This window comes from Podarcis tiliguerta (genome assembly GCF_965153285.1).
Source record: "Podarcis tiliguerta genome assembly, chromosome: 6".
NCBI lineage: Eukaryota > Metazoa > Chordata > Lepidosauria > Squamata > Lacertidae > Podarcis > Podarcis tiliguerta.
In genome coordinates, this window is record NC_139539.1 from 36,608,780 (window position 1) to 36,634,797 (window position 26,018).

Sequence of the window (26,018 nt, forward strand, 5' to 3'; positions counted from 1 at the left end):
GCCCCACTGAACTTGCACAAGACTTACTTCTGAGTAAACATGTATAGGATTGCACTGTTAGTGAACTAAAGAGATGCTGCATATGGAGGAAAATTAAAAAGTGCATTCAGTACGCTTGTCTAGGGTTGCCATATTCCAAACAGTGAAATTCTGGAAAGAAAAGTTGTTGAGTTCTTTTTGGCAAAGTTGTTGAGTTTGGTTATTTTTGAGGGGGGGGGTCCCCTGACATTTAGCCGATTTCTGCCTGGATTGCTGCCAACTGCAGTATTCCGGATATGTCTGGGAAATTCCAGAGATATGGCAACCCTATGCTTGTCTCAAAGTGCTTTATTTTTCCATAATACAATTTATTCTCTACATGTTTTACATCTATTTTACAGTTCTTTACATTGCCTTATGATGGCAAACTACTACACAAGCTTGTTTCAGCTTTATAACTTTTTAAAATATGGTGATCTTTTACAAGTATTGGCAATCTGAAATGAATTGAAAAATCCTCGATAAGGGCTGAGAATACAAGTCGCTTGTTCCCCTATCTCATATGGCTATTCCCTTAGCAGCAACTAATTTAGAACATTGCATGTCTGAAAAAGGCAGCCTCCAAATCAATAATACAGGCAAACCATGCATGCAAGTATAAGGCACTGAGACTGTTTCATGTTACATTCCCCCAACACTGCTGTACATTGTGCGGGGGGGGGGGGGCTATAATGTTTGGAATACACTCGAGGGACTTGTGTGCATAATGTAGAGAGTTTTGCAGCTTCTAAACATAATGGTTCAGGTCTTGAAATAAATTAACTAAAGGAAGCTCATGGAAACAAAGTTTCCCATCACTTCCTTCTCACCCACAACTCATCCCATATTGTTCAGAGGGCCCCAACAACCCTCCAGAGAGGATTTGGGTATGTGTGAGTGCATAGGACACCATGCGGAAGGACAGGATGGGAAACATTCCTTCTCTTAACATATTTTAAGAAAACTTATGTTAGGATCCAAGTCTATGGGTTCATGTGCAGAAAACGTGCGAGAGGTGGGGCAGGGCAGTAATGCATGAAAAAGGCAACTGTAGCACCATGACATGGCAAGCTAAAATCCCTTAAAATACAGGACTCAAAGGTACAGGAACACTTTCCTGTGTGGTACTTGGCCACTGTATGTATGAAGCAGTCCTAGGGAACAGAGGTAAAGGGAATAAAGGTAAAGGGACCCCTGACCATTAGGTCCAGTCATGACCGACTCTGAGGTTGCGGTGCTCATCTCGCTTTATTGGCCAAGGGAGCCGGCGTACACTTTCCAGGTCATGTGGCGAGCATGACTAAGCCGCTTCTGGCGAACCAGAGCAGCGCACGGAAATGCCGTTTACCTTCCCACCAGAGCCGTACCTATTTATCTACTTGCACTTGACATGCTTTCGAACTGCTAGGTTGGCAGGAGCAGGGACCGAGCAACGGGAGCTCACCCCGTCGTGGGGATTTGAACCGCCGACCTTCTGATTGGCAAGTCCTAGGCTCCGTGGTTTAACCCACAGCGCCACCCGCTGTATGTATGAAGCAGTCCTAGGGAACAGAGTAATACCAGCCACCTAAATAAATTGAAGTGACCAGAGGAGGAATGGCCGCTGGGAGGAGCGCAGGCAGAAGAAATACCATGGTGCATCTGCAGCAGTACAACTGGATATCTTCATCTGCCCCAGCTGCAACAAAACATGTCTCTCCTGCATTGGTTTCTACAGCTACAGCAGGTGCTGTAACTCTCTGAGAGTTTGACTTTGTCCCCAAAGGAGCACTCTTCTACTGTCTCCTGAGACAGACAGATGTCATCAACAACAACAAAATAAATGGACCAGAGCCGAGACTAAATGAGACAGGAAAGAGTGTTTGTTTTCAGGCCAAATCAGCAAGATTTATATGAGTGGTATCCAGCTAAGTCAGACTTTGAATAGAGCCACAGAATTCAATAGTTTTAAGTTAGCCACCCTGCACATTTTATTGTTTACAGTACTATCTACAAGTGTGAAAAACTATTCAAGAGGAAGGGTGAGATGTAACTTCAATAAATAATAATAATGGGGTATGTAGTAGTTTTCTTTCAAAATCCACAGAATTTTTTTTGCGAGGTGGGTGTTTTTGGTTTTTTGCAGTCTTGAAAGTTGCTGCTGCTGCATGTGTCAACATGGGACTAATTTAGGAATAAGCTATCCAGGTTTATCATGTAATCACTGACAAAAACATGACACTTGCCAGCCATTAAACAGAGACCAGACCAACAAATTCAACACATAGAATGAACAGCTCTCATAAATGGGCAAACAAGCCAAGGTGGGTTAATGCAATCCCATACTTAGCTTTTTGGAAGTAAATCTCATTGACTCAATAAAACTTACTCAAAGGATCAGGCTGCAAGGCTCACATTTACAGAGCCGAACTTTAAACCTGCATTGCTTCTTTGATATACATCAATATATAACTTGGCTTTAATTTTTATAGGTGCCAGCACCTAAAGTTTTTAATGCCCCATAATGTTAAAACACACACACCTTAAAACCAAACTGTTTGGTGCCCCCTTTGACATCTTTGTCACTTTGTATGTAAGATGTTCAGACTGCAAAGGAGATGGGTCCAATCTCCTTAAAAAGTTTATAGGACAGCAGAAGAAAGATACAGCCTTTATGCCTCCCATTCTGTCCTTCTGCCCATATCCGGTTGCTTACTGTGATTAGTTTTCCACCATAGTAGGCAAGGAAAAAGGTGAAAGGACCAATGGAGGCACAGGTCAGGGGTCATAGTGACTGTGTTCTTTTAAGGAGACAAACAAGATCTCCAGACTGCATCCTGGCAAATATGGCTTTTCGACTCATTTTATCCTGGTGCAGTTTCTTAATTAAAACCTCTCCCCAAAATTCAATTAACAAGTTGCATTTTAAAGTGACAGTAATACTCTTAATATTCTGTATTTGTATTGTATGGGTATTAGTGAATGCTGTGAAGTCTCATTCTTGTCTCTAGAGGTGAGTCATACAAAACGCTAAACTTCCTAGTCTAAAAGTTGACCTGTAGAATTGTCTGAAGAAGGTGCAATCTCAATTATTTCCAATGGATTCAATAACACCTGGGTCTGACAATGCCTCCTAGGCTAGCAGACTTCTCTCAAGGTTCCTGGGTCTTTTGTACTTGCATGACAAATGGAAATCCAGTAAGTTTGGCTTTTCCTGACATGGAGATTCAGTGATGGAAAAAAATAATTAAAATCCTAGCAGCTTAATTTTCTCTTTTTGTGGAGTTATTAAAGCAGGGCCTTCCAGAGGTTGTTGACTTCTAACTCCCATCAGCTTCAGCCACAATGGTAAGAGATGATGGAAACTGAAGTCCGACATGACCAGGAGGACCGCAGGTTCTCCATCCCTGTGTTAAAGCCACAGCTACCAGAAAAAGTAAGTAATCCTAGTCCCTCTCATCTACTTACTTTCTTCTGCTTTATCCCTCTAAACCTTCTTCCCCTTCCCTACTACTATACCATCTTCTTCCAACCACTAGGCTCTTCAAATTTCAATTCTTGGCTCCACATAGCTATTGGGGCCACTGCCATTCAACTCCCCCTCTTAACCTCTCCTCCCGCTCTCCTTTTCTGCAGCTAGATTCCTCTTCTGTTCCTTGCCTCCCGCTAGGATGAAGGCATCCATCCTTTCTTTGCTGCTTCGAAGTGTCAGATGCACTTCAAGAAGGAAGATGGTGCTGAAAATTTCTTCCATAAACTGCTAGTCTAATCTTCTACAGGCCAAGTTGGCACTAGACACTAGGAAGTCTATGTAATTACTTAAATGCTTTAAGCAAAGGTTGCTGAGTGACTATGTGGCATAATTTGCCCCCTTATCCATTTTGCACAGAAGCCCTTAGAACTCATTCTTACCTGGTCCCCAATAACTTACAAACAGTCTATTTACAAGTGGATGCTTGGACTACTTTCAGTCTAGGACAGGCTCTTGTGCCTCATTTTACAGCTATCAAAGGAAGAGCCAGAACAAAGCAGAGAGGATGAGGCCTATAACTTGGCCAAAGCTGGTGCAAGGCGATACAGCTTCCTCGTACATGCCTTATCGAAGACCTCCTTGGTACGAATAAGAAATGGGTTGTCGTGCTCCAGGCCTGACGGTAAATGTATTTGCAGTTCCACTATATTGTTGATTTCCATGAGAGGCTCTGAGGAGGGAAGGGAGAAAAACAAAAATGTCACCACATGAACGGAAATAATTAATCATACAATATAATACAAAGTCCTGAGAAGCAATATGGGGTGGGAAAGTAAGAAAAAGATTTTTGCTCAGCCCCAGCTCAACGCGTTTTGAATGTTTTCTATGCAGTCAATAACCTTGCCAAACAGACATGCTGATTTTAAGAGGAAAAGTGCTTCTCATGTGCAGTTTTTCTTGCTCTTCACCTAAATCTGGTATTGTGACTACATACCCTTCAAGAGTTCTGATTTTCCTGGGACATCCCAGAATGTCCTGTTTCCCCCCTCCAGTGCTGCCACTGCCAAGCTCGGGAAAGAGGTTGAGCAGGCGCTTGCAGTGGTGCTGCACTTCTGCATGAGTCAGCTGGAGAAACAAGGCTAATATACCAGAAGTCCTTGTTTTAGACTCTGTGAAAGGATTCAGTGGAACTGTAACAACCCTTCATGTGGATTATTGGACTCTAGGAACTGGCAGGTGGAATAGACACTTATACATGTATGGACCTGATGCATGAACGGAATATAGAATGAACTGATCCACTGGGTCTTCTGCTTTTTTCATTGAACTTTTTGAGGCTTCTGTTGAAATCTACAATTTGAAACAATGGATAGTATACCTTATTTATTCAAAAGTACAGCCGGTTACGTTTTGTGTGTTTATTGAGTAATGAGAATTGCAGCAAAATATGTGGGGTACTGAGAAGAATGTTGTGATAAAAAATGGCCCGTCAGGGATTTTCTACTCTTCTCTAGAAAGGGGGAAAGGACTGGATCTACTAGGTCAGGGGAGGAGAGCCTCGGGTCCAGACAGCCATACATAAGCACTTCTAAGTTTTGCATGGCTGGAGTGGAGCCAACTGTACAAACACAGGAGTCATATCCCTTGCCCCCACCCACTACTGGCAGGTGGTCCCTGGAAGGTTGCCCACCGCAAGCGAATGAAACCCCTGGCTTGAAAAAGGTTTCCCCACCCCCACCCTAGACAGTGCATACTGGAGGATTTTATAGTTGTCGCCTGCATGCCTACACCTTGTCAGCAACACTTTCCTTGAAGCTCCCAGATCACATCACAATTCCTGCATTTATGGCAAGTGGAACATACCTGCCAGCAGCTGCTGTGTTGGTAGTGTACTCTCCATTCTGGCCTTTATACATGGCTTCACTGGCAGCATTACTGTAAGTCACCATCTTCCCAGGTAATTCCAGGGACACCCTTCGCCCTTGTGCGCTGTTTGGACCATTCCTGTGAGTGGAGTTGGCCCTGCGCATCCCTTCCGCAGCCTGAGAGTTGTATGACATTGTACTGTGGCCGTAGGAGGAGGTGGGTGTGCTCATGCTGCGAGAAGACATGGTGGGCCGGCTATATGACCTATCCGTCTCTGTCACATAAAGGCGCTTCTTGATCAGAGGACGGCTATTGTCATAAGAACTGAGGTAGCTAGAGGAGTAGCTCCCACCTGGGTAATGGTGACTGTATCCACTGGGCCTCATGCTGTTTTCCAGAATTGATTTGGATGTCAGGGAATAACTGTTACTGTAGTTATAGCTTGAAGGGTTGGAATTAAGTTGCTTATTTGAGGCCTGGTTGCCATCTGGGATATTGAGGGCTTTATGGTTCTCCTCCCTTTTTGAAGAATCGTCTGGGACCACTTGGGCATCGTTGCTGAACTCGGGTGGAGGGGGAATGATCTCATAATCAAAACCCTCTTCCACCTCATCGTTGTTGTCTTTGGCATGGTTTTGGGGTGCTGTGAGAGAGTGCAAGGGAGCTTCCTGCCTGCTGTGACTTAGGAGGCCTTGAACTAACATGGAAGTCCCATGCCTGTTTGATGAGGGAAGATTCTGGGAGACATTCATCTCCTTGACCTTCTGCGCATTCCCACATTGTTCTGAGGCACTGGAAAATGTCTGAGGCTTCTGATCCCTCTGCCCCTCTGACAAGCCCAAGGTGCTGCTGTCAGGTATACCTGCTCCATTACGCTGCTTGTTTTCGGAGGCTGCAAGTGATTCCTTTTGAGGAGACTTTGGTACAATCGTGACAGAGTTGGGCTTGGAGTCACTGTAGTAAATAGTGGGTGACCCAGCCTCTGACTGGCTGTTGCTGTGCAACTTCTCTGATAACTTGAACTGGGGCCTCTCTGACAAATAGCTGTTCTGTCGGGAGGCAGAGGCAGAAGATCTACCTCTTTGGGCCCTCTGTTGTGCAGCTAAGAGGAGAGCCATTGGGGATCCCCTCTCTACTTTTTCTCCTGTAACAGGGTGAACCAAAACTTCACTATTCATTTTCTCTGTCTTCCAAGAGGATGTGGATGTCTCTGAGGGCCTGCGCTCAGCTGAGTCTCTTTGGTTTTCATTATTATTTGTGCTGGTGGTTCCGTCTTCTGTCGTTTGGGAAGAACTCCCAGAAGCCAGGCTGTCAATGGAACCAAACCTCGTCCTATGCATCTTATATTGGAAAAGAGAGAAATCCGTGTTAGGAGATGCATTTAGTAGAGGTGAGGCCGTGCCAGAAGAGGCTGGTGAAGGTGCAGATGGAACCAAGAGTTCATTCTTTGGTTTCAGAGGAGAGGCTGGGGGTTTACAAGTGTTGTCAGGTGCCGAGTAGCCAGCAGAGGTGCTAGAAATCTTAGGCTCTTTCTCTGTCACTTCCGTCGTTGGTGTATTCGGACTTGCTGTGGGTTTTGGAAGCCCGGGCTCGCCACTATTGGTCTGGCTGCCACCAAACTGAAGAGTAACTTGCTTCTTTGGTTCTGGAGTATGTCTTAGGTTTGCAAAAGCCAAAGGTGGCCCCCCGTCCTTGGTTGGTGACAACAAGGCTTCCAGTTCATCTTTGAATTTCAAAACACTGTTTGCTTGCACAGGGGTGGATTTGTTGTCTAGTGTTGAGGCAGCATCACTGGGGGATGCTTTGCCCATGGAAGGTGTATTAGCAGGCCTGATTCCTTTCCTTTCGCTTTCCGTAACTGCTGGTGATTTTGGGCTTGTCACGGCAGGCCTAGCTTGTTTTGGTTCATCTAGAACAACTTGGTTGCTATTGGTAACATTGGCTTTAGTCTTGGGAGATACAGTTCTGTCTAGTGGCCTGTCTTCCTTTCTGCACGAAGAGGACAGCAGGGCAGACAATTCATTCTTTAGCTTGTCCAGGTTGCTGCGTTCCTTCCAGTCTTCATCATCAGAGGACGCCCAGTCTGAAGAATCTGTTTCTTTGCCTGGTGGTGCCTCTTGCTTCAGCAGGGAGGCAGAGGAGCCATTAGAATCTGATGTCCGTTTTGAACTTCCAGCCTCTGTGGTTAACATGGAAGGCTTTTCCACTGTGGCTTTCCCTGCGACTTCTCCCTCTGGGTGAACCGTGGCTGCACTTCGTACAGTAAAGTTAGATGGCAGGGCAGGTCGGCTATGAGGAGTCAACTTGGGGAGCTGCTCATCTCTTGGACTGGATTCTTTTTCTGCCGAGGATATAGAGGACGTTCTCACGGGAGTCGGGGGAGGTACTTTTAATGACCTCGGAAAGGTAAGGTGAGGCTCTGGGCTGGATTGTGGCAATAGTGACACCTTATGGGTGGGAGTGCTTGGAGAAGCAAGGTTCGAATTGGGGGAAATGGTTTCGGGCTGCCTCAGGTTCAGAACAGTCTCAGATTTCCATTTGGACACACCATTGGAGAAAGGTGGGGTGTGAAGTGCTGGTGAAATGGGAGGCATACGAGGGGCTTTGCCATCCCTAAAAGCCAGAGGCGGTGGAGTAGGAGGAATGAAGTCTGGTGGGGATGGAGTACTGGGGGAAGACAAATTGGAATATGAGAATGAAGGTGGAGCCAGGGATGAAGGAGATGGCGCTGGCATTCCTGGAAGAGGTGGCGGGGGTGGAGGCACCATTGGTGGAGGTGGGGGTGGGGGTTCCACAGAAGGTGGAGGTGGAGCTTCCATGGGAGGTGGAGGTGGAACTTCCATGGGAGGTGGAGGTGGAACTTCCATCGGAGGTGGCGGTACGTCAACCGTTGGTGCTGGTGGTGGAGGAGGGGGAACAGGTGGTGGTGGTGGAATGTATTCATCATCCAAGTAGTTCTCTTCAAATGCCTTGGGCCTCAGATCAAGAACCGAATTGTACTTTCTGTAATTGCCATTGATCTGAGAAGCTAGTCCTGGGGAGAAAACAACACAGACAGTGGTGTTAAGGTGGCCTCTCATTTTAGTCAACATTAAGGCAGGCAAACATTTTCTTTAAGGCAATGCTGAGAGACTCATAAGGTGGGTAGGTGGGGATTAATAATAATAATAATAATTATAATTATAATTATAATAATAATAATTTATTATTTATACCCCACCCATCTGGCTGGGTTTCCCCAGCCACTCTGGGCAGCTTCCAATAAAACACTAAAATACAATAACCTATTAAACATTAAAAGCTTCCCTAAACATGGCCCCCTTTCACTGAAAAGTGAAGAAACAGACATAAAATCATTCAAGTCCATTCATAATAGTTTCTACTTTTGGTTTCCATCCATCCTTCCATTCTAACTATCACATTCTGTCCGCCCCCCTTTTATTCACCTCGAGTGGACCGGAGTGAAGTCTGCTCACTCGCGGTCTGCTCGGCTGGCCCCACCTCCACCAAAGCTGCTGATTGGATTATTTGAACCGGAGTTTGGTGGGAACCCCCAACAACTGCAACATCAGGGGGGTGGGCCAGCACAACCAGCTGGCAAGTCTCACATGGCTTGGGGGTGCTGCATGCGGTCCTGCAAAGGGTACCCACAATCGGAGGAGTGAGCGTTCATTCTGTCAGCACAAGGATTGGCAATTGCGTACTGGATCTCCCTTCCCCCACCCCTTGGGGGGGGAGGGGTTCCCCCAACCCTTTGGAGCAAATTTGGGGAAGGTGCAGGGTATAGGAGCCAACTCCTAGGGGCCCTGGGGGCTTTGGCCTTCACAATAAAATATTTGAGGGGGCCAAGCTCCCACAAAGTTGATAGGCATTCCCATTCAAGTGGTGTGTGTACACTATGCCATGTGATTGATTATGTGGGGTGGGGCCCCCACAATATTTTATTCACGTTGGCACCCCTGATGCAGGGTGTGTGCAGGGAGAGGAGAGGGGGCTGAGTTCTGTTATGCAAGTGATAATGCTTGTGCTGATGGAGGGCACTGGATAAGTTTTGGAATTCCATGAAACTGAGAAGACTGCTTTGGTCTCTGACAGTTTTTTCTAACTAAATAGCTTTTATCAGTTTTCTTTCTGATACTCTTTCAGATTCTGAAACTGATACAAATTGGAGATGCAAAAAGGAAACTTTATCAGTAACATGGCAACCACACAGCAGTTCTTGTCTCATTCCAGAGAACCATGTGTGCTCACATGTGGTTCAGAATCTCCTGTGCATGCGAAGGAGGTCTATGCAGGTAATTGGAGGGAGCTCAATCATCTGGATAAAAAAATCATAGAATCATAGAGTTGGAAGGGGACCCTGAGGATCATCTAGCCCAACCCCTTGCAATGCAGAAATATGCAGCTGCCCCATATGAGGATTAAACCTGCAGCCATGGTGTTATCAGCGCCACACTGTAACCAACTGAGCTATGCAACCTCCCAGATGATTAGATAACTGCCTTGTTTCTTTTGCTGAGGCAGAGTAAGGGCCAAACAAGATGTAGTTCATTAAATGGACATTTACATCTAATTGAGCAGGTTTTTACAAATGAAAACACGATCAGCTGTAGGGGGTGGGAGCTGATTATTGGGACTGCAAAAGGTGAGGAGAGGGAGTTGAAATCTATCCTCCCCTGCTTCCCCAGTTTTGAGGAAGATCCTTCCACTTGAATATGCTGTTTGATTTGGAGTACCCTTCCCCAGCTAGTGCTATCTGCAGTTTTAAAAACCTGCACAGTAAATGCAAATATGCACTGAGCAAGTCACATCTAGTTTAGAGCTACAGAGCAAAACCACACGTTATGGAAACACAGGAGTCATTTGAATGGCCAGTTTTCTCCTGAAACTGCTTCTTCCCAGCTCTTTTGCTGCCGGTGCTGGATCACCTTCCGATTTGAAACATCACTGCTTTAATTTTAGGGTGACTGGCACAGGTGAGGGGTTAGCTCCTTTTCTGGCACCTATCTGTCGATGCTCTAGTTTAAACAGCCCCCAACATACCACTCGTGTAAGCTGGGCGGTGACCCACCCAACAGAAACGTTCATCTACCACTGTAACATCTACATTTGGATTTTCTAGAACAACTAGCAAAGCAATCTCGATGGGAATCTAATGGTTTTTTTCTAATAGCTGCTCTGTGAAACTACATTCAGCACTCCACGCAGCTGGTGTCCAGGAAATGTTCCTCCCAATGCAGGAACAGATACTGGAGCCTGCAAGACTGGCAGCCTTTTCCTGGGCTGATATCAAAACAAGCAGGCCGAATACTTTCCCGTTTCCTAGTGAATATGCGGCTGTAGCAAACAAGACTGACTTATTAACAGGGAAGTAACTTTATATTTTTAAATATGTCTGATAATTGCCATTGCTGCCTGACTGCAGAAACTAGCTGAACGTGCTCTTGAAGAGGTTGATTCAGCTTTATGATAGCTGCCCTTAACTCGGTGCCAAGCTGTCTTCCTGTTAGCAACACTAAATATTTTGGGTGATATCCAACCAAGTGATACTCCAGGTAGGCCTATGGAAACAAATGGGCGAAAGTTAGTCATCATGAGTAACTTAAGTCCATTGCTTTCAGTGAGTCTACTTTGAGTCGGATTTAGGTTCAGCATAGATTTCTAGAAGTTCTCAGACATGTTCTCAAGCTGGAACATGTTCTAACAGAAACTACTGAACTAATGGTGAATATTTTAAAATAAATATAAAGTGCTTTCTGGTTTGTTTTTAATTGATCATTAAAAATGTCCTGCTATAAAAAAATAACAGGATGCCACATTAAAATGCTCATGATTGCTTTGGTATCTCATTTGCTTTGCAGGTTCAATCCCCAGCATCTCCAGGTAGGGCTGAGAGAGAACCCTGCTTGAAATCCTGCAAAGTCACTGCAAGTCTTTGTTGACAATAACACTGAGGTTGTTTGTTATTTAGTTGTTTAGTCGTGTCCGACTCTTCGTAACCCCATGGACCAGAACACGCCAGGCACTCCTGTCTTCCACTGCCTCCCGCAGCTTGGTCAAACTCATGTTTGTAGCTTCGAGAACACTGTCCAACCATCTCATCCTCTGTCGTCCCCTTCTCCTTGTGCCCTCCATCTTTCCCAACATCAGGCTCTTTTCCAGGGAGTCTTCTCTTCTCATGAGGTGGCCAAAGTATTGGAGCCTCAGCTTCACGATCTGTCCTTCCAGTGAGCACTCAGGGCTGATTTCCTTAAGAATGGATACGTTTGATCTTCTTGCAGTCCATGGGACTCTCAAGAGTCTCCTCCAGCACCATCATTCAAAAGCATCAATTCTTCGGCGATCAGCCTTCTTTATGGTCCAGCTCTCACTTCCATACATCACTACTGGGAAAACTGAGGTAGGTGGACCAATCACCTGACTCCAGCTTCTATGTCCCTATGACTGTGCGGTACCACAGTGTGTGTCATTGTGCTGCCGTTGCAAGGAAGTCAATAGTGATGTCAAAAGATCATCAGTACAAAGGTCTGGGACAAGCTGAATTGAATGGTGTACATGTGCAAAGCAGGAGTTGTTGATTTAACAACTGTCATCTTAACAACTGTCATCTTACCTAGAGCTGGTTTTTCCTCAAAGCCTTCTGGTACTGATGGCGTTGGCACAGCCACTCCATGAGGCTCTTGAGCATTCTGAAAAACGTTGGGAAAACAGACTTCAAAGACCATAAACAACAGGTGGTGGAAGGCAGAAACATTCAGAGATTTAAGCACATGGTAAACAACAGGCTTCAGTTTCAAAGCAAACCAGATTCTATCTATCTATGTCTATCATCTCCTGGCATTACAAGAATCAATTCCATTGATGTATGGTTCTCTGGCTTTTGGCAATTCGTTATTTTTTTGGCATTTGTTATTTATTGATTTTGCACTGCAAATATTTGTAAATTGCTTATTGGTTTATTGCTAAGCATTAAGCAACATGGCAAAATTCTGAAGAAAAAGACCTGAAGGAGGGGTGGCTAAACTTTCTCAGCTGAAGGACCACATTGCAGGATAGACATCCCTCAGAGGGCTGAATCCCTCTCATGGCACACAGTACACATATGCTCATGCAGACATACATATGGCTCACACGCTCAGCCCAGCTACATACATACAGCACATGGGTACAGGAAGCAATGTGTCTCCCAGTTTCCCAGCTGGGAGCAAACCCTTTTGAATTCCCCTGCTCTAATCTGAGAAAGTCTTTTCAAGTTTCCCATCAGAGAAAAAAGAAATTCAGGTCTGAGACTGGTGTGCTATAAGGCATGGCTAGGCAAACTAAGGCCTGGGGGCCGGATCCAGCCCAATTGCCTTCTAAATCTGGCTCGCGGACAGTCCGGGAATCAGCATGTCTTTACATGAGTAGAATGTGTGCTTTTATTTAAAATGCATCTCTGGGTTATTTGTGGGGCATAGGAATTTGTTCATCCCCCCCCCCCAAATATAGTCCAGCCCCCCACAAGGTCTGAGGGACAGTGGACCAGCCCCCTGATGGAAAAGTTTGCTGACCCTTGGTTGGAGCCTGATCTGGCCCACAGGTTCTCCAGCACTGGTCCAAAATGAACAGATTCATGTACTGATCTGAAATATGCTAAGTTGGTTCCCAGATGTGCTCTGTTCACAAGTCAAAAGGGGACCTTTTACAAAATGGTTTTCATGATAATGCAACCCCCCCTGGCCATGTTCCCTCTTTGCAGGCTGCTCCCTTGCAAAGCTCAAAGCAGAGTTTGCAGTTGCCTGGGCTTTCCTCTCTGCTTTTTATGACTATGATTAATAATAATAATAAATTACTGCCCTATACCCACAGGTCTCAGGGCAGTTCACAGGATAAAAACACAAAATATATAATTAAAATAAAAACAAAAACAACCCAATAACCCCTATCCCAACACATTTTAAAAGGGCATTGAATGTCAACCAACCAAAGTGGAACATTATTGCCTGGAGCCTAAAGGCATATAATGAAGGTGTCAGGCGAACCTTCCTGCACAGCAGATGTGGCTTGGCTTGGGATGCTAAGCCTGATCACCTAGATTGTCTGCAATGCTTGTGAAAATGTCAAGATAATATTGGGCTATACTGGACACCCACCTTCCTCTGCTCTTTCCCTGAAAGCCGTCTTAGCAGCCCAGAATACTGAACAAGGGATTCTGCTGGAATCCAGCCCCATGGAATTAGACTCAACTCGCCTCTTCACTGGTGATTCACTATTGCCATCATTCCACAAAAAAAGGCATTTAATGCTTCTGCTACTCTCTGAGCCTACACTAATGCATCTAAATTACAGGGAGGTCAGTGTTGGGAGTTGAAGTCATGCTTCCTTCTTTTGGGGACGGTGACTTATTTTGTAGCACTGAGTTTCTGCCCCACCCAAGTACAATGAACCTGCATCAACACCATTCCTTCAGCAGTTTAATTCACATATGGAATTGGGACCCTGCAGATGTTGTTGGATTCCCACTCCCATCACCCACAGCCAGAATGGCCAACAATCACTGATGATGGGGGCTGCAGTATGACAACATCTTGATGGGGGCTGCAGTATGACAACATCTAGAGGACCATGGGTTTCCTAAAGGTAAAGGTAAAGGTAAAGGACCCCTGACAGTTAAGTCCAGTCGCAGACGACTCTGCGGTTGCGGCACTCATCTCGCTTTATTGGCCAAGGGAGCTGGCCTTTGTCCGCAGACAGTTTTTCCGGATCATGTGGCCAGCATGACTAAGCTGCTTCTGGCGCAATGGAACGCTGAAACCAGAGCAGCGCACAGAAACGCCGTTTACCTTCCTGCCGGAGTGGTACCTATTTATCTGCTTGCAATTTTTGACGTGCTTTTGAACTGCTAGGTTGGCAGGAGCTGGGACCGAGCAATGCGAGTTCACCCCGTCACGGGGATTCAAACCACCAACCTTCTGACTGGCAAGCCCAAGAGGCTCTATGGTTTAAATGACAGTGCCACCCACTTCCCTGACATGGGTTCCCTACCCCTGTATTATAGTTGCCCCACTACTAGTCATGGGGCAACATACTCCACAGTGTTTGCAAACATGTGTTGATCAAGGCAAGAGTCTTCATTTTACTACATAGGCACAGCTAAGAACATCATATCAGAAATGAAGCAAAGTCCTGTTGAAAGACAGAGAACTCTAAGAAGAGAGAGCAGCAGAGGTCTTGATGATGACATTTAGCACCCAGACAGAAGCCCCAGCAAGAACATGGGTCACCATGTCTCTATGATGAGGTGTATTTTATTTGAATTTAAATTATAGTAATTATTTCTAAATGTGCACCTATGAATTAACATGTAAACACTATGCAAATCTTTGTACTGTTCTGTCCTGGCTCTTTTTTGGTCATCTTAAGTGCAATGCACCTGTTTCAAGGAAAACAAGAAGTGCTCTTATGATGCTTTTCTCTAAAATGCTGTTACTCTACATCATCTCACGCATTCTTTTAACACTGGGTGTTCTTACAAATAATGAGGAAATGGGAATTCTTACTGGCGGCATTAAAATGCTCTGCTTCATTTCAAGGGTTTTTAACTGCTCTGCTATGCATACACCCTTTGATAATTATTAATCCAAAAATCTGTGCTTTTCACTCAGCAGTTTTTATCATTCAAGGAGACTGCAACCAAAGACACACCACCCTACACAACTCAAACCAGAACGTCAAAGAGCAGATAAATTGTGACAACCTCCCTCCCTCTCTTTCTTTTTTGGTAAAGCAATGAGCTATACCAGTTGATGAAGACCAGAACAAACGTCGTGGTATCCTGACTTGCAGTAGTCACAACCTACTAACCAATGAAATAGCTGTGTGGCCAAAGACCTTGAACCGAGGAAAGCTTTCCTTCTAACCTATGCAGCCCTGCAAATAATGTGGAAGCAGAATGAAAACATTTGCCAGTAATAAATTGTGGCAAGTTTTGTTTTTAAATCTAATCTGGTAGTCTCAATTTCGCAGTGTTAATTGCATGCTATGAAAATGTGCATATTTTTAAACTTTACTGGTTTTGTAAATAAAACTCGAAAATGTTTGTTTGTTTGTTTTATCATTTTAAAAAGTTAGTAATTTCAATGTCTTAGGTGTTATGAAAATGTGCACATGATTCCTCATTCCCATTGCCCTGCTCTCTGCTGTGGAACCACCCTATCCTGAAATCATCTCTTCTTACAAATCTTTCAAACCAATTTCAGCTTTTGCCCTCATTCCCCATTTGCCTGTCACAGACCAAAGCCAGCCCTCTGTCATTATATTTTAAGGCTACCTACCATTTCTGTATTCATGTACCTGAAACTATTATTAAGCCTAAAGTTGATTGACTTGGCACACACCTCCAAACCTGTCTCACCCGCATGTCTAACCTGCTTAGGCCCATGCTATACATTTTTAGGGACAGAGGAACACGAATAGCAGGATTGGGTTCAGCTTGCAGTGACTAGCGGGCTTGAGAAGCATTACTTCCCTATTTTAAGGAAATCCTGCAGCTCTGAAATGCCTCTGGCTTCAAAGTTGGGAAGAGTCTGGAGCTGTTAGCAGAGTCGATTGTATAAGGTGTGCCTCTCAAACAAGTGCCCAATGATGCTTTGATCCTCTTCCATTCTCGCCCCAAAACCAACACTACACTTCCAGCTTCAGTCAGTCAATTCTCATGTAAAGTTGTTTGCAAGTGTCAGACACACCAAATCGGAACATCTTACACCAACATGGGGATGCTAGTTACAGGTAGGTAGCCGTGTTGGTCTGCCGTAGTTGAAACAAAATAAAAAAATTCCTTCCAGTAGCACTTTAGAAGCCAACTAAGTTTGTTATTGGTATGAGCTTTCGTGTGCATGCATACTTCTTCAGATATGGGGTTGCTGATTATCTCTATTATGCTGGCTGCTGCAGTGCTAATACACACACACACACACACACACACACACGTTCAGTGTGGTGAGTGTGGCACTACTGAAATTAAGAAGTAAAGCATCAGCCAGCCCTTTGCTCTAGTTGACACCTTATGGGTTGAAGTGCTTCCTCATTGAAGAGAATCAATGTGGTATAGTGGTTAGCGTAAACCACTAGGGCCTGGGTGACAAGAGTTCAAGTCCTACATTACAGGGCTGTTGTGAGGATAAAATGGGGAGAAGGAGAACCATGTTGCCACTTTGAGCTCCTTAGAGGAAAAGGGTGAGGTATAGATTTTAATAATAATAATGCACTGAAAATGATAAAAGAAGCTGTGACTGGAAGGTTGTGGTTCCGTTCCAAAGCAGAAGGTAGCAGGAAAGGCACAATATTTCTAATCTAAGTCTTATTTCATGCCAAATGAAATGGAAAAAAGATACAGATACATACAAGGCTTAGCCAAACCATGACCAAGCACAAACACACGAATCTGTCTTATGGTTGCAGGTTGCTGTTGTTAAAGAAGAGAAACCTTGATGATGATCCTGAGTTCAGATGGCCCACTAAGCCAGTTCCTGACATAGCTGCTGCTCTCGTGTACTTTTTAGCCTGGTGAGGAGCTAGGTGAGTGTGAGCTCCTTTGCAGGAGCCAGCATAACATGCCAGCATAACTCTGGCTTACAATGATGGGCAAACCACCTCAAAATCCATGATTATTTTACCCATATTACAGAAGGTGGAGCTGTGTCAGAGAGAATGTGGATTATTGTGCCAGCCTTGCAAAGTAACCCAGTGTTGTTATACTCATTCTGCTCAAAGAGAGAAGGGCAGTGTGTAAAAGCCCTGAAGTGTAATCCAGTATTATTATTATTTTAAATTCTGGTGTGGTTTTTTTTTTTTTTAAGGGTAATGTAGTGCAGTTGATTGTATTAACTGGACAATTAATTAAGGGCTGGAAGGGCTGAAGTGGAGGAGGAAAAGAACTGAGTTTCAGCTGTGAACGGAAAGGCATCATCTGGATGTCAGGTAGACTCATGGATGGATAGCATGTCTAACTGTTGAGAAACAAGGTAGATGATAGACCTGAAATACATGTTTCTCAGAGGCCAGGTCTACCCAGGTCTCAACGCTGTTCAGTCACCAGATCTACCAGAAATAGTAGACATGCTGTGGTGCTAGTTATGACTGATTGTTTATAGTGTTGAACTGAAAAAAAATCCGCTGGCATCCATGCTTTAGTCTCTACTCCTTTGTTATCTATTATTACACTAGGACCTTCTATCTGGATTCCTTTTTATGCTGTAAAATTATGCCTGTATTTGGGAATTGTTGCTTTGCATGTGTATAATTCTACCACAATTCTAATTTCAGCAACCATGGGGACTAGAAACATGACAAAGCTGTTTGGATTAAACACAGATGTCGCATGTGCATTATTTCAAAGGGTTAACTTTTATTCTAGAACATCACATTGTCTCTATCCAACATTATAGAGACCAACATGCACCTGACGAAGTAGCCTCCGGCCCATGAATGTTTATGCTTCAATATATTTGTTAGTCTTTAAGATGTTGCAAGAACTAATACTGTTATTGTAAACCATGGGTGTCACTTTAATCTAAACCACCATAGCTCTGAAAAATTCCTTGGATTTTTCTTTAAAAAGAAAGAAACTCTGGCTACTCAGGAATTAAGCTTCTTTTCACTCCAAAGTACAGGAAAGTTATGATACAAACCACAAGTCTGCAACAGTACAATAAATAAACGTTTGCTGAAAAATAACCTGCAGTCCCATACAAAAGGTTATTGATTGTACAGTGAAATATGACCCTTGATTTCACAATTCCAAGTGTTGCACACACACACACACATTTGAACACACAAATACTTTGAATTCTCGAGCTAACCTTAAGAGATTCTGTTAATATTTAACAAGCATTATTCCAGGCCAAGGTTGAGATTTGTTTGATGCCCCCCCCCCCAGCAATGGGAACAGTTAAACTTGGTTCCATTAAAACATTGTGGGCTGTGCCAAGGAAGGCTGTTCACCGCATACTGAGTGCTTTTATTTGTTTTATTAATTTAGTCTACCTTTCTTCCATGATGAAACTCAATCCCAACAGTCTGGAAGTGCCAAAGGAAGGAAGGAAGGAAGGAAGGAAGGAAGGAAGGAAGGAAGGAAGAAAGAAAGACCCAGCAACAACAGAGCAAGTGATCACCATCAAACGCTTAAAAAATAATAATTGGGTTTTAGGTAATTCAACTGAAAAGTATGATCCCTGGCACTGAGCTGCTCTCTAGGGACCACTGAGAAATACACCTCCTTCATCATTTGGTCATTTCCTCATGGATATGTCTTGTAAGCCCTTTGTCACCTTCATATTTTAGAGAGTGCTGTGGAATAAAGAGTCAGCAGTAGTAGCAGGAGCAACCTTACCCTTACATTTATCTGACTCATCAAGGGTCACTTTCACAACACAGGGCGACTTAAAACCAGCTTTTCAAGCTTGGAGAATGTAAATCATGAGCAATTCAATGCATCAACCATCCGCTGTGGGGCAAGTCTAATAGCAATACTGAAAAGCTACGTGATGGATGTGCGGGAGTAGAATACACCTTGGACCGGGATAAGACAAGGCCCTCATTGTCACATATGTACCATCAGAGGCATTCTCTGCATCCCCTCTTTCTGTGGAAGTATGGTGGCTGTGTAAAAGTGGCAGGGCCCATTCTGTCATGGACCAAGGCAGCTGAATCTTCCCCTTGTCCAAATGTTGCCTGCCTGGCTCTATCTCCATCTGCCATTTGGGTGGGCAGTGATACATATTTATTCCACTGTGTCTTTGGGATGTCTTTTGAACTGGATGTCTTGTTTTACTATTATTGAGAGAGTGTAACGTTCACTGCTGAATGAAGTTTCAGAGGCAATATTCACAGCTGCTTTGGGCCATTTTGTAAAGGAAAATGAGACAGAAATCAACAAAACCAACACGTGGCCCACAAACGTAAGTGTCAAGATGGGCCTAAAGACACCTTGCTGTTCCATGTGACTGTGGCATACAACCCAAGGCATGCACTCAAGGATGTTAGGCCACAATTCTTGGATCACACATAGTTTCACTGGTGCCATTGAAACCCATCTTTATGGTTGCTTCTAATGTTTGGCCATCACTACGCTAAAGGGGAAGAGCCAAAGTATCAGGGGTGGTAGAACACATGCCCTGCGTGCAGAAAACCTCACTCAGCTAGAGCTGGGAATGTTCCCTCCCTGAAACAGAGAAGAACTGCTAGTCATGGAAGGCAATACTGAACTAGGCAGACCCATGAGGCCCGCTGCTTCCAGATTCTTATTGCAAGTAACTGGGAGGAGAAACAAGATGGCAGCATTAATCAAACCCTCCAGCTTTTAGTTAAGTTTTTATGGTTTTAGCTCCATTGTTTTTAATGTTTCTAAACGTTTTATGGCTTAGGCTTATTGCTGCATCATTCTTCCCATCTTATTTTACTTAATTGTAAGTAAAATATTTAAAATAAATAAAATATTATTTCTTTTTGGAAAAAGAATCTGGCAAGTTCCAATCTAGTTTTTATATCATTGCTTCCTCTTACATATACTCTTCCTCCTTCAATTGGAGCAAAGTGGTAGAAGGAGAAACTCTGGATATGCAGAAAGTGGGACAAGGGGTTGTTCTTAATTTTGTTACTTATTTATACCTAGGGTATTCTTCAACAGAAAGGCTCAAAGGCAAAAAAGTTTAAAATGAAATTATAAAAACAGTCCCATTTTCAAGCTTTATTAAAAACAATATTAAAAGGGCACAAAAGTGACAGTGAAAAGCCCCAAGTAAATTTTCAAACGACTAGCAGGATGTTGCTGTTGCTTCTAAAAAAAAAAAAAGAGCAGATTTAAATAATAATCAATGTGTCAGCAGGTTTCACCTAACCTGATTTACAGAGCAGAGGTTGGCACTGTGGGGGATGGGACAGGCACAGGAGATGGCAGAGCACAGATGAGTCAAACTGATACGCACAAGGGGACCCAAGAGAAGCAGACTGGCCCTGTGCAAATCTGCAGCTACGGAGGCTGGCCAAGACATGCTCCGGCAAACATTGCTTAGAACACAATTCATTTCTCACAAAAATACGAAAAAAAGCTTCCTGGATGCTTCACTCTGCATGTGTGAGACAGGTGAGAGACTTGGCAGACGCGAGACACATGCCAAGTTCAATACAGGGCGCGGCAAGGAAGTTTTAGTTTTACAGGGGGTTATTTTCAAAGCAAAGGAATATGGATGGGCTTCCATCCAATGCTGGGTGTACACAGTTCTTAAGCCAGTTCAAATATTGACTCATACCTACATCCATGGCAGCTGGACAAACCCTCATTCCTTTCTGAGACAGAATTGCACAGCTCTCAATGTCTAAAGGAAGGGCTTGGAGCTTTGAAAGCTTCAGATTTATACATGGCTGAAGACATGGGCTTGGGCTCACGTACTTCATTTTTTAGGCTCATTTATCCCTTTAACCCAATGCTGAAGAGCCTAACTGCACATTACATAAAAATGCATGAAATGAAGCTACGTGGCCATTCTTTGTAAAGAAAAGCATCTTCTGGAAGGGTGAGTCTGAGGACAGATGCATCAAATATGTCTCTGTGGGATTTTCCCTTCCTTTCGCCACTATTTTAATCTTTGTGGTGTTCGAGATACACGCTCACAAGAATAGCATCTGCCTGAAACCAATGCGAACTGGTCCATTAGAGTGAATGGGGCACTGCTCCACCAACCTCAGTTTGCTCTCAGCCAGTGCTCACTTGCAGGCCTTCTTACTTACAGCCAACCCAGGCGGTGGCACTGCCTGACAGCACCATCTGCTTACAGCTTATCCATACTTCCACTGTCACTTTTCCTCACGGAAACCCACTCTTTACCACAAAATTGGAACAAATCAGGTTTTCTGTGGATTGCCATTTGGTCCGATTTATTGCTAAAGAGCGAGTTTTCTAAGGGAAAGCAGTGGGGCACAGGGCTTATTATTTATTTGTGTAGCTTATTTACTACAGCTGCAATCCTAAACACACTTACCAGTGACTGAACACAGTGACTTTTGAGTAAACATTCATAGAATTACACTACAGTTCCCCTGGGATAGTCACCCTCTTTCACCCTAACCTATCCCACAAGATAAAAATGCAGGGTTTGGCATATGGAGAAAGGGAGGCATTGTCATTCCTCCTGAGCAAAGCCAGTCTTAGTTTTTTCTGCTGCCCAGGATGAATAGTCTCATGCCTGCCACACTTGTCCACCTCACCGAAACACTTGGTTGGCCACCTTGTCTTCTGGCAACGGTGGTGGAAAAGTGTTTTCAAATTACGCTGGGCGTGCACATTACAAATAAGCTTCCTAGTTAATTGAGGATGATGTCCTCTTTGCCTTCAAGCAACCACACTAGGATAATTTTATGTTACCTCAGCAGCACGGGAGCTGCTGGAGTGTTTCTCATCACTCCCATATCTCTGGGCCCAATGGGAGGAGGCTGCTATTTTGTTCCACACCAGGGTGAATAGGTCAGAAACATTCACAGCTCACATCTTTCCCAGAGTGAGATAAATTGAGCTTCAGGGGCAAACAACAACACTATATTAAAATATACATAATGAAGCCCCAGCATTTTTATTTTGAAAGTGGAAAGCAGCCTGGGGAAACCATTTGAGTAAAGTAACAGCAAGCTTAGCTGCTTCTTACCACTCATCTTCCTGTTCAAAATCCCCCATTTGCTTTCCTACCTTTATCAAAACATAGATCCCTCCCAGCTAGTGGGGAGCAGTATAGTTGGGCAGGGAGCTTTTGGGTAGAAAAATGGACAGCATGGTAGGAGCTAAGCACTCCTTCCCTCTGCCACTCCTGTAGGCAAAACTGGATCATCCTCAGGCTGTTTTTTTCCCCCTTTTTTAAAATGAAGATTTGTTATATGCACTTGCCTGCAGATTTCACTGTTGGGGGAAAATGCATACCACCTTTTCAGGGTTCCACAGGAAGCCCAGAAAGAACAAATGGTTCATGTCATCCTCCCATTTGCATTGATGTGTGACTCTGAAGCTTCCCACCCAACTAGCTAAAGACTGCAGGAAGCGGGAAAGGAATTGTGTTGATGCAGTTTAGAGCTCAGGGACTGCCCCCCAAAATCAAAACAATTAGTCAAATCTATGTGATTCAAAATCCAGTGGTCTTCTACCAAAAAAATAAGTCTCGTAGTTTCTTTATCACTTTAGTCTCATGTGTCTGTAGTCAAAGTGTAAGTTCTAATGTAGCAAACATGGATCTATTTCATGACAATGCTTGTAAGGGAAATAGTTGTGGTTTCTCTCCACAACAGTGTAAACAAGTGGGAGGTTCCCAAGTGAAATGCATGCATGAATTCACCCCAAAATGTATGTAGAATAATTGCCATTTCATTCAGCAGCATTATGTAAGGCATCCTCAGAGTTCATTCATTTATTTCCTAAATGACACCTGAGCCATGATATTCCCTCCCCCTTAATGATGCCTTTGGAGCCATCTGTTCAACATCACTGACTTCTAATAATGCCCTCCCATGCCCTTTCTTTAGTCAGCACCACTTCTTGGTATTGCAGTTATTCAATGGACAATTCAGTTAAAGAAACACAAGAAGGAACAGAATCCAGCTGAACACATGTCTGTCTGGTAGACATTAGGAACTGGAAGTGAACATTCAAGGCATCCTGTCTTCATATCATGAAACACACCACTTGTTGACTTGCAGCTGGATGTGCAAACTGACTCCATGGAAAAGCATTATGGGTGTCCAGTTGGGGGTGTTTGGTCTTTGTCAGGCCTTTCACACATGCTGCAGTCATCAAGTGATGGACATGCATCTGGGATCCACCAGCCCTTGGTAGAGATTGCCGTTGAACTGGATTAAGAGCAATTCTGGATAACAATTCCAGAGAAATGCTGTTCCCACTACTTCAAGTGGCACATATGTGATGCAGGATATCAGGTTTGTTTTTAGCAGAGCACAGCTGAAGATGACACTGGCAAATCACATAATGAAAAACAGGTGTGGAATTCTGCTTAGTATGTGTGCCTCTCTGCATGCAGACAAGCACTGCAAAGAGCAGAAAATAATGAAAACAGCATATGAAGCCACCCCATTTTAACTCATGATACATTTCCCCCCAGACATGAACTTTTCCAAAATCACGGTAATCTTCTCTATAAGAAATTATACAGGCAGCTAGTATCTTGGTGTTTCGCCAAGGAGTTTATGCTGGTTTTCCATTACCTAGTCATTTATGGAATATTAATTGAGCAAATCTTAGAAATACTGTAGTACTAAAATAAAACTATTTCCAAGATTTGCTCAACCTTGGAGCCTGTATTTTTGCATTTAATCTTGTTTTTTGAGTCTGAATCATTGGTCCTTTACCCCATTTTATTTTATCGACAGCTTCTGGCTGGCAAACAGTTGATAAATCTGATACACACACGTACACACAAAATTATCTGATCCATTTTGGCCTTCTGTCTATAACTGCAAAGCCACACAGGCACAGACTTTCTTATCATAAACATGCTATTTGCCTACCAGTTTTAAAACCTGGTGTTATCAGGATAATATGCAGAAGTGGTGCTTTCCCAGCCTCTTCTCTTGTACTTGCTGTAGTCAGCAGAACTGAAGAGAAGGGTGGGAGAAGGGACTGCTTGAGCAAAAGGGCAGGAGGCTTTGCAGCAGCTGGAAACTCTCTTGCTGTCTCTGAGCTTTTAGAATGTCAACAGTTAATGGGTCTCATCTTAGAGGGGCAAGCGGAATTAATGGATCTCATCTTAGGCCACATTCTCACCATGCATTTAAAGCACTGTGATACCACATTAATTAGTTAGGGTTTCCCCCGAAGAATTCTGGAAGCTGTGGTTTCTTAAAGGTGCTGAGAGTTCTTAGACCCTACACCTCTCACAGAGCTACAGTTCACAGAGTGATTTCACTCCTCCTAGGGAGCTCTGGAAATTGTAGCTCTGGGAGGAGAATAGGGGCCTCCTAACAACTCGGGACGCGGGTGGCGCTGTGGGTTAAAGCCTCAGCGCCTAGGGCTTGCTGATCAAGAGGTCGGCGGTTCGAATCCCCGCGGCGGGGTGCGCTCCCGTTGTTCGGTCCCAGCGCCTGCCAACCTAGCAGTTCGAAAGCACTCTCAGGTGCAAGTAGATAAATAGGGACCGCTTACTAGCGGGAAGGTAAACGGCGTTTCCGTGTGCGGCTCTGGCTCGCCAGAGCAGCGATGTCACGCTGGCCACGTGACCCGGAAGTGTCTTCAGACAGCGCTGGCCCTCGGCCTCTTTGAGTGAGATGGGCGCACAACCCTAGAGTCTGTCAAGACTGGCCCGTACGGGCAGGGGTACCTTTACCTTAACAACTCTCAGCACCCTTAAACTACAGCTCCTAGAATTCTTTGGGTGAAGCCATGAATATTTAAAACAGTATCATAGTGCTTTAAAGTGTGGTATTAATGTGGTCTTTGAAGACAAGTGGAATTAATGGGTCTCAGAGGGATAAGTCACTCAACAATTAAATGGTCTCCAGCACTAACTAACCCTATCTGATACCCACGTCTGTCTGGTTGGTTAGCTAAAGAGGGAAATGAGACTAAAATTTCACTAGGAAAATGACCGTATTTGTTGGTCTGCTCCCTCCAACAGCCAACTTAACTATAGCAAACTTAGTACCACACAGCATTTCTGCTTGATTTATCTTAAATATTTGTCTCTGAAATAAGATATGCTATTTCCAGCTTCTTCTTGTTGTCATGGTTCCAGAAGCAGCAAATCTACTGCTGGTGCCCAACACAAATTAAATGAGTACAATACAAACCAAGGAACCCCTGGGATTGTGTTCCCAAAAGTATTGTTAAAAAGAGCAAATGAAGTGGAACAGCCAATTAATCACATAGGCTGTGCAGTTTGCATATTAAAAAAATATAGAATTCAGCATAAAGGAACTATAATGTCAAGACCTGTATAAATTATGAAAATTAAGAAAAAAATTGGGGGGGGGGTTTCAAAAGGGAAAGCACACCAAATTACGCACCCAGTGCCAAGTTCTGAATTTACTTTTTGCACTGGAGAAGAATCATAGAATTCGTATAGTCCATAAAGTTTCTCCATGCCACACTTGGATAAAAGTAAACATCAGAGAGTAGCACTCTTACTCCTTAGGAAACATCCAGCATATGCACTGCATGATCATTACTCAAATTGAGGGATGACTACAGTTCTTAAATTGTATTCATGGAGTCGTGGAGGATTGTAATGGTGTTCAGCAGAACATACATATAATCCTCCTTCAGACCTTCCCACTCAATGCAAGAAGGTCAAAGTTGAAGGAGGTGGTGGGACCGTCTCCACAGGTCCAGCTTAAGAAAACCTGAACAGGGCTACAGTTTTCATGTTCATTTTGCCATTTCAGCTACAAAATTAGTATCCCTGCTCACACTTCCTCCTTCTTCTATGCCTTTTCCTTCTCCCCCCACCCCACGTCTATTAGTCATTCATTTGATTAATTTGAGGCGCCACTGAAGTCAAGATTACCAGGCTGTGACACAACCAACAGGGAAAACTTCAACACGCATACAAAGCACAAGGCCCAAAATGATTTCCATTGCATTTGCATGAAAGGTGCAGATCCAGTCAACCAAGTTGAGAACCAGTTGAATGTATGCTGAGAATGTTCCCTATAC

General features: G+C 44.0%; 1 protein-coding gene across 3 annotated transcripts in view; it reads right to left on the reverse strand.

Moving 5' to 3' along the window:
• Positions 1-2,156: 2,156 nt before the first annotated feature.
• Positions 2,157-26,018, reverse strand: part of LOC310679278 (uncharacterized protein C6orf132) — a 42,300-nt gene continuing 18,438 nt past the window's right edge. For all 3 annotated transcript variants that reach the window (XM_083444259.1, XM_083444260.1, XM_083444258.1), the window contains exons 3-5: positions 11,949-12,024; positions 5,333-8,369; positions 2,157-4,199 (exon numbers count right to left, since the gene is read on the reverse strand). In XM_083444259.1, coding sequence (XP_083300385.1) covers positions 4,094-4,199; positions 5,333-8,202 — 2,976 coding nt within the window. In that variant the 5' untranslated portion in view covers positions 8,203-8,369; positions 11,949-12,024 and the 3' untranslated portion in view covers positions 2,157-4,093. The remainder of the gene's footprint in view (positions 4,200-5,332; positions 8,370-11,948; positions 12,025-26,018) is intronic.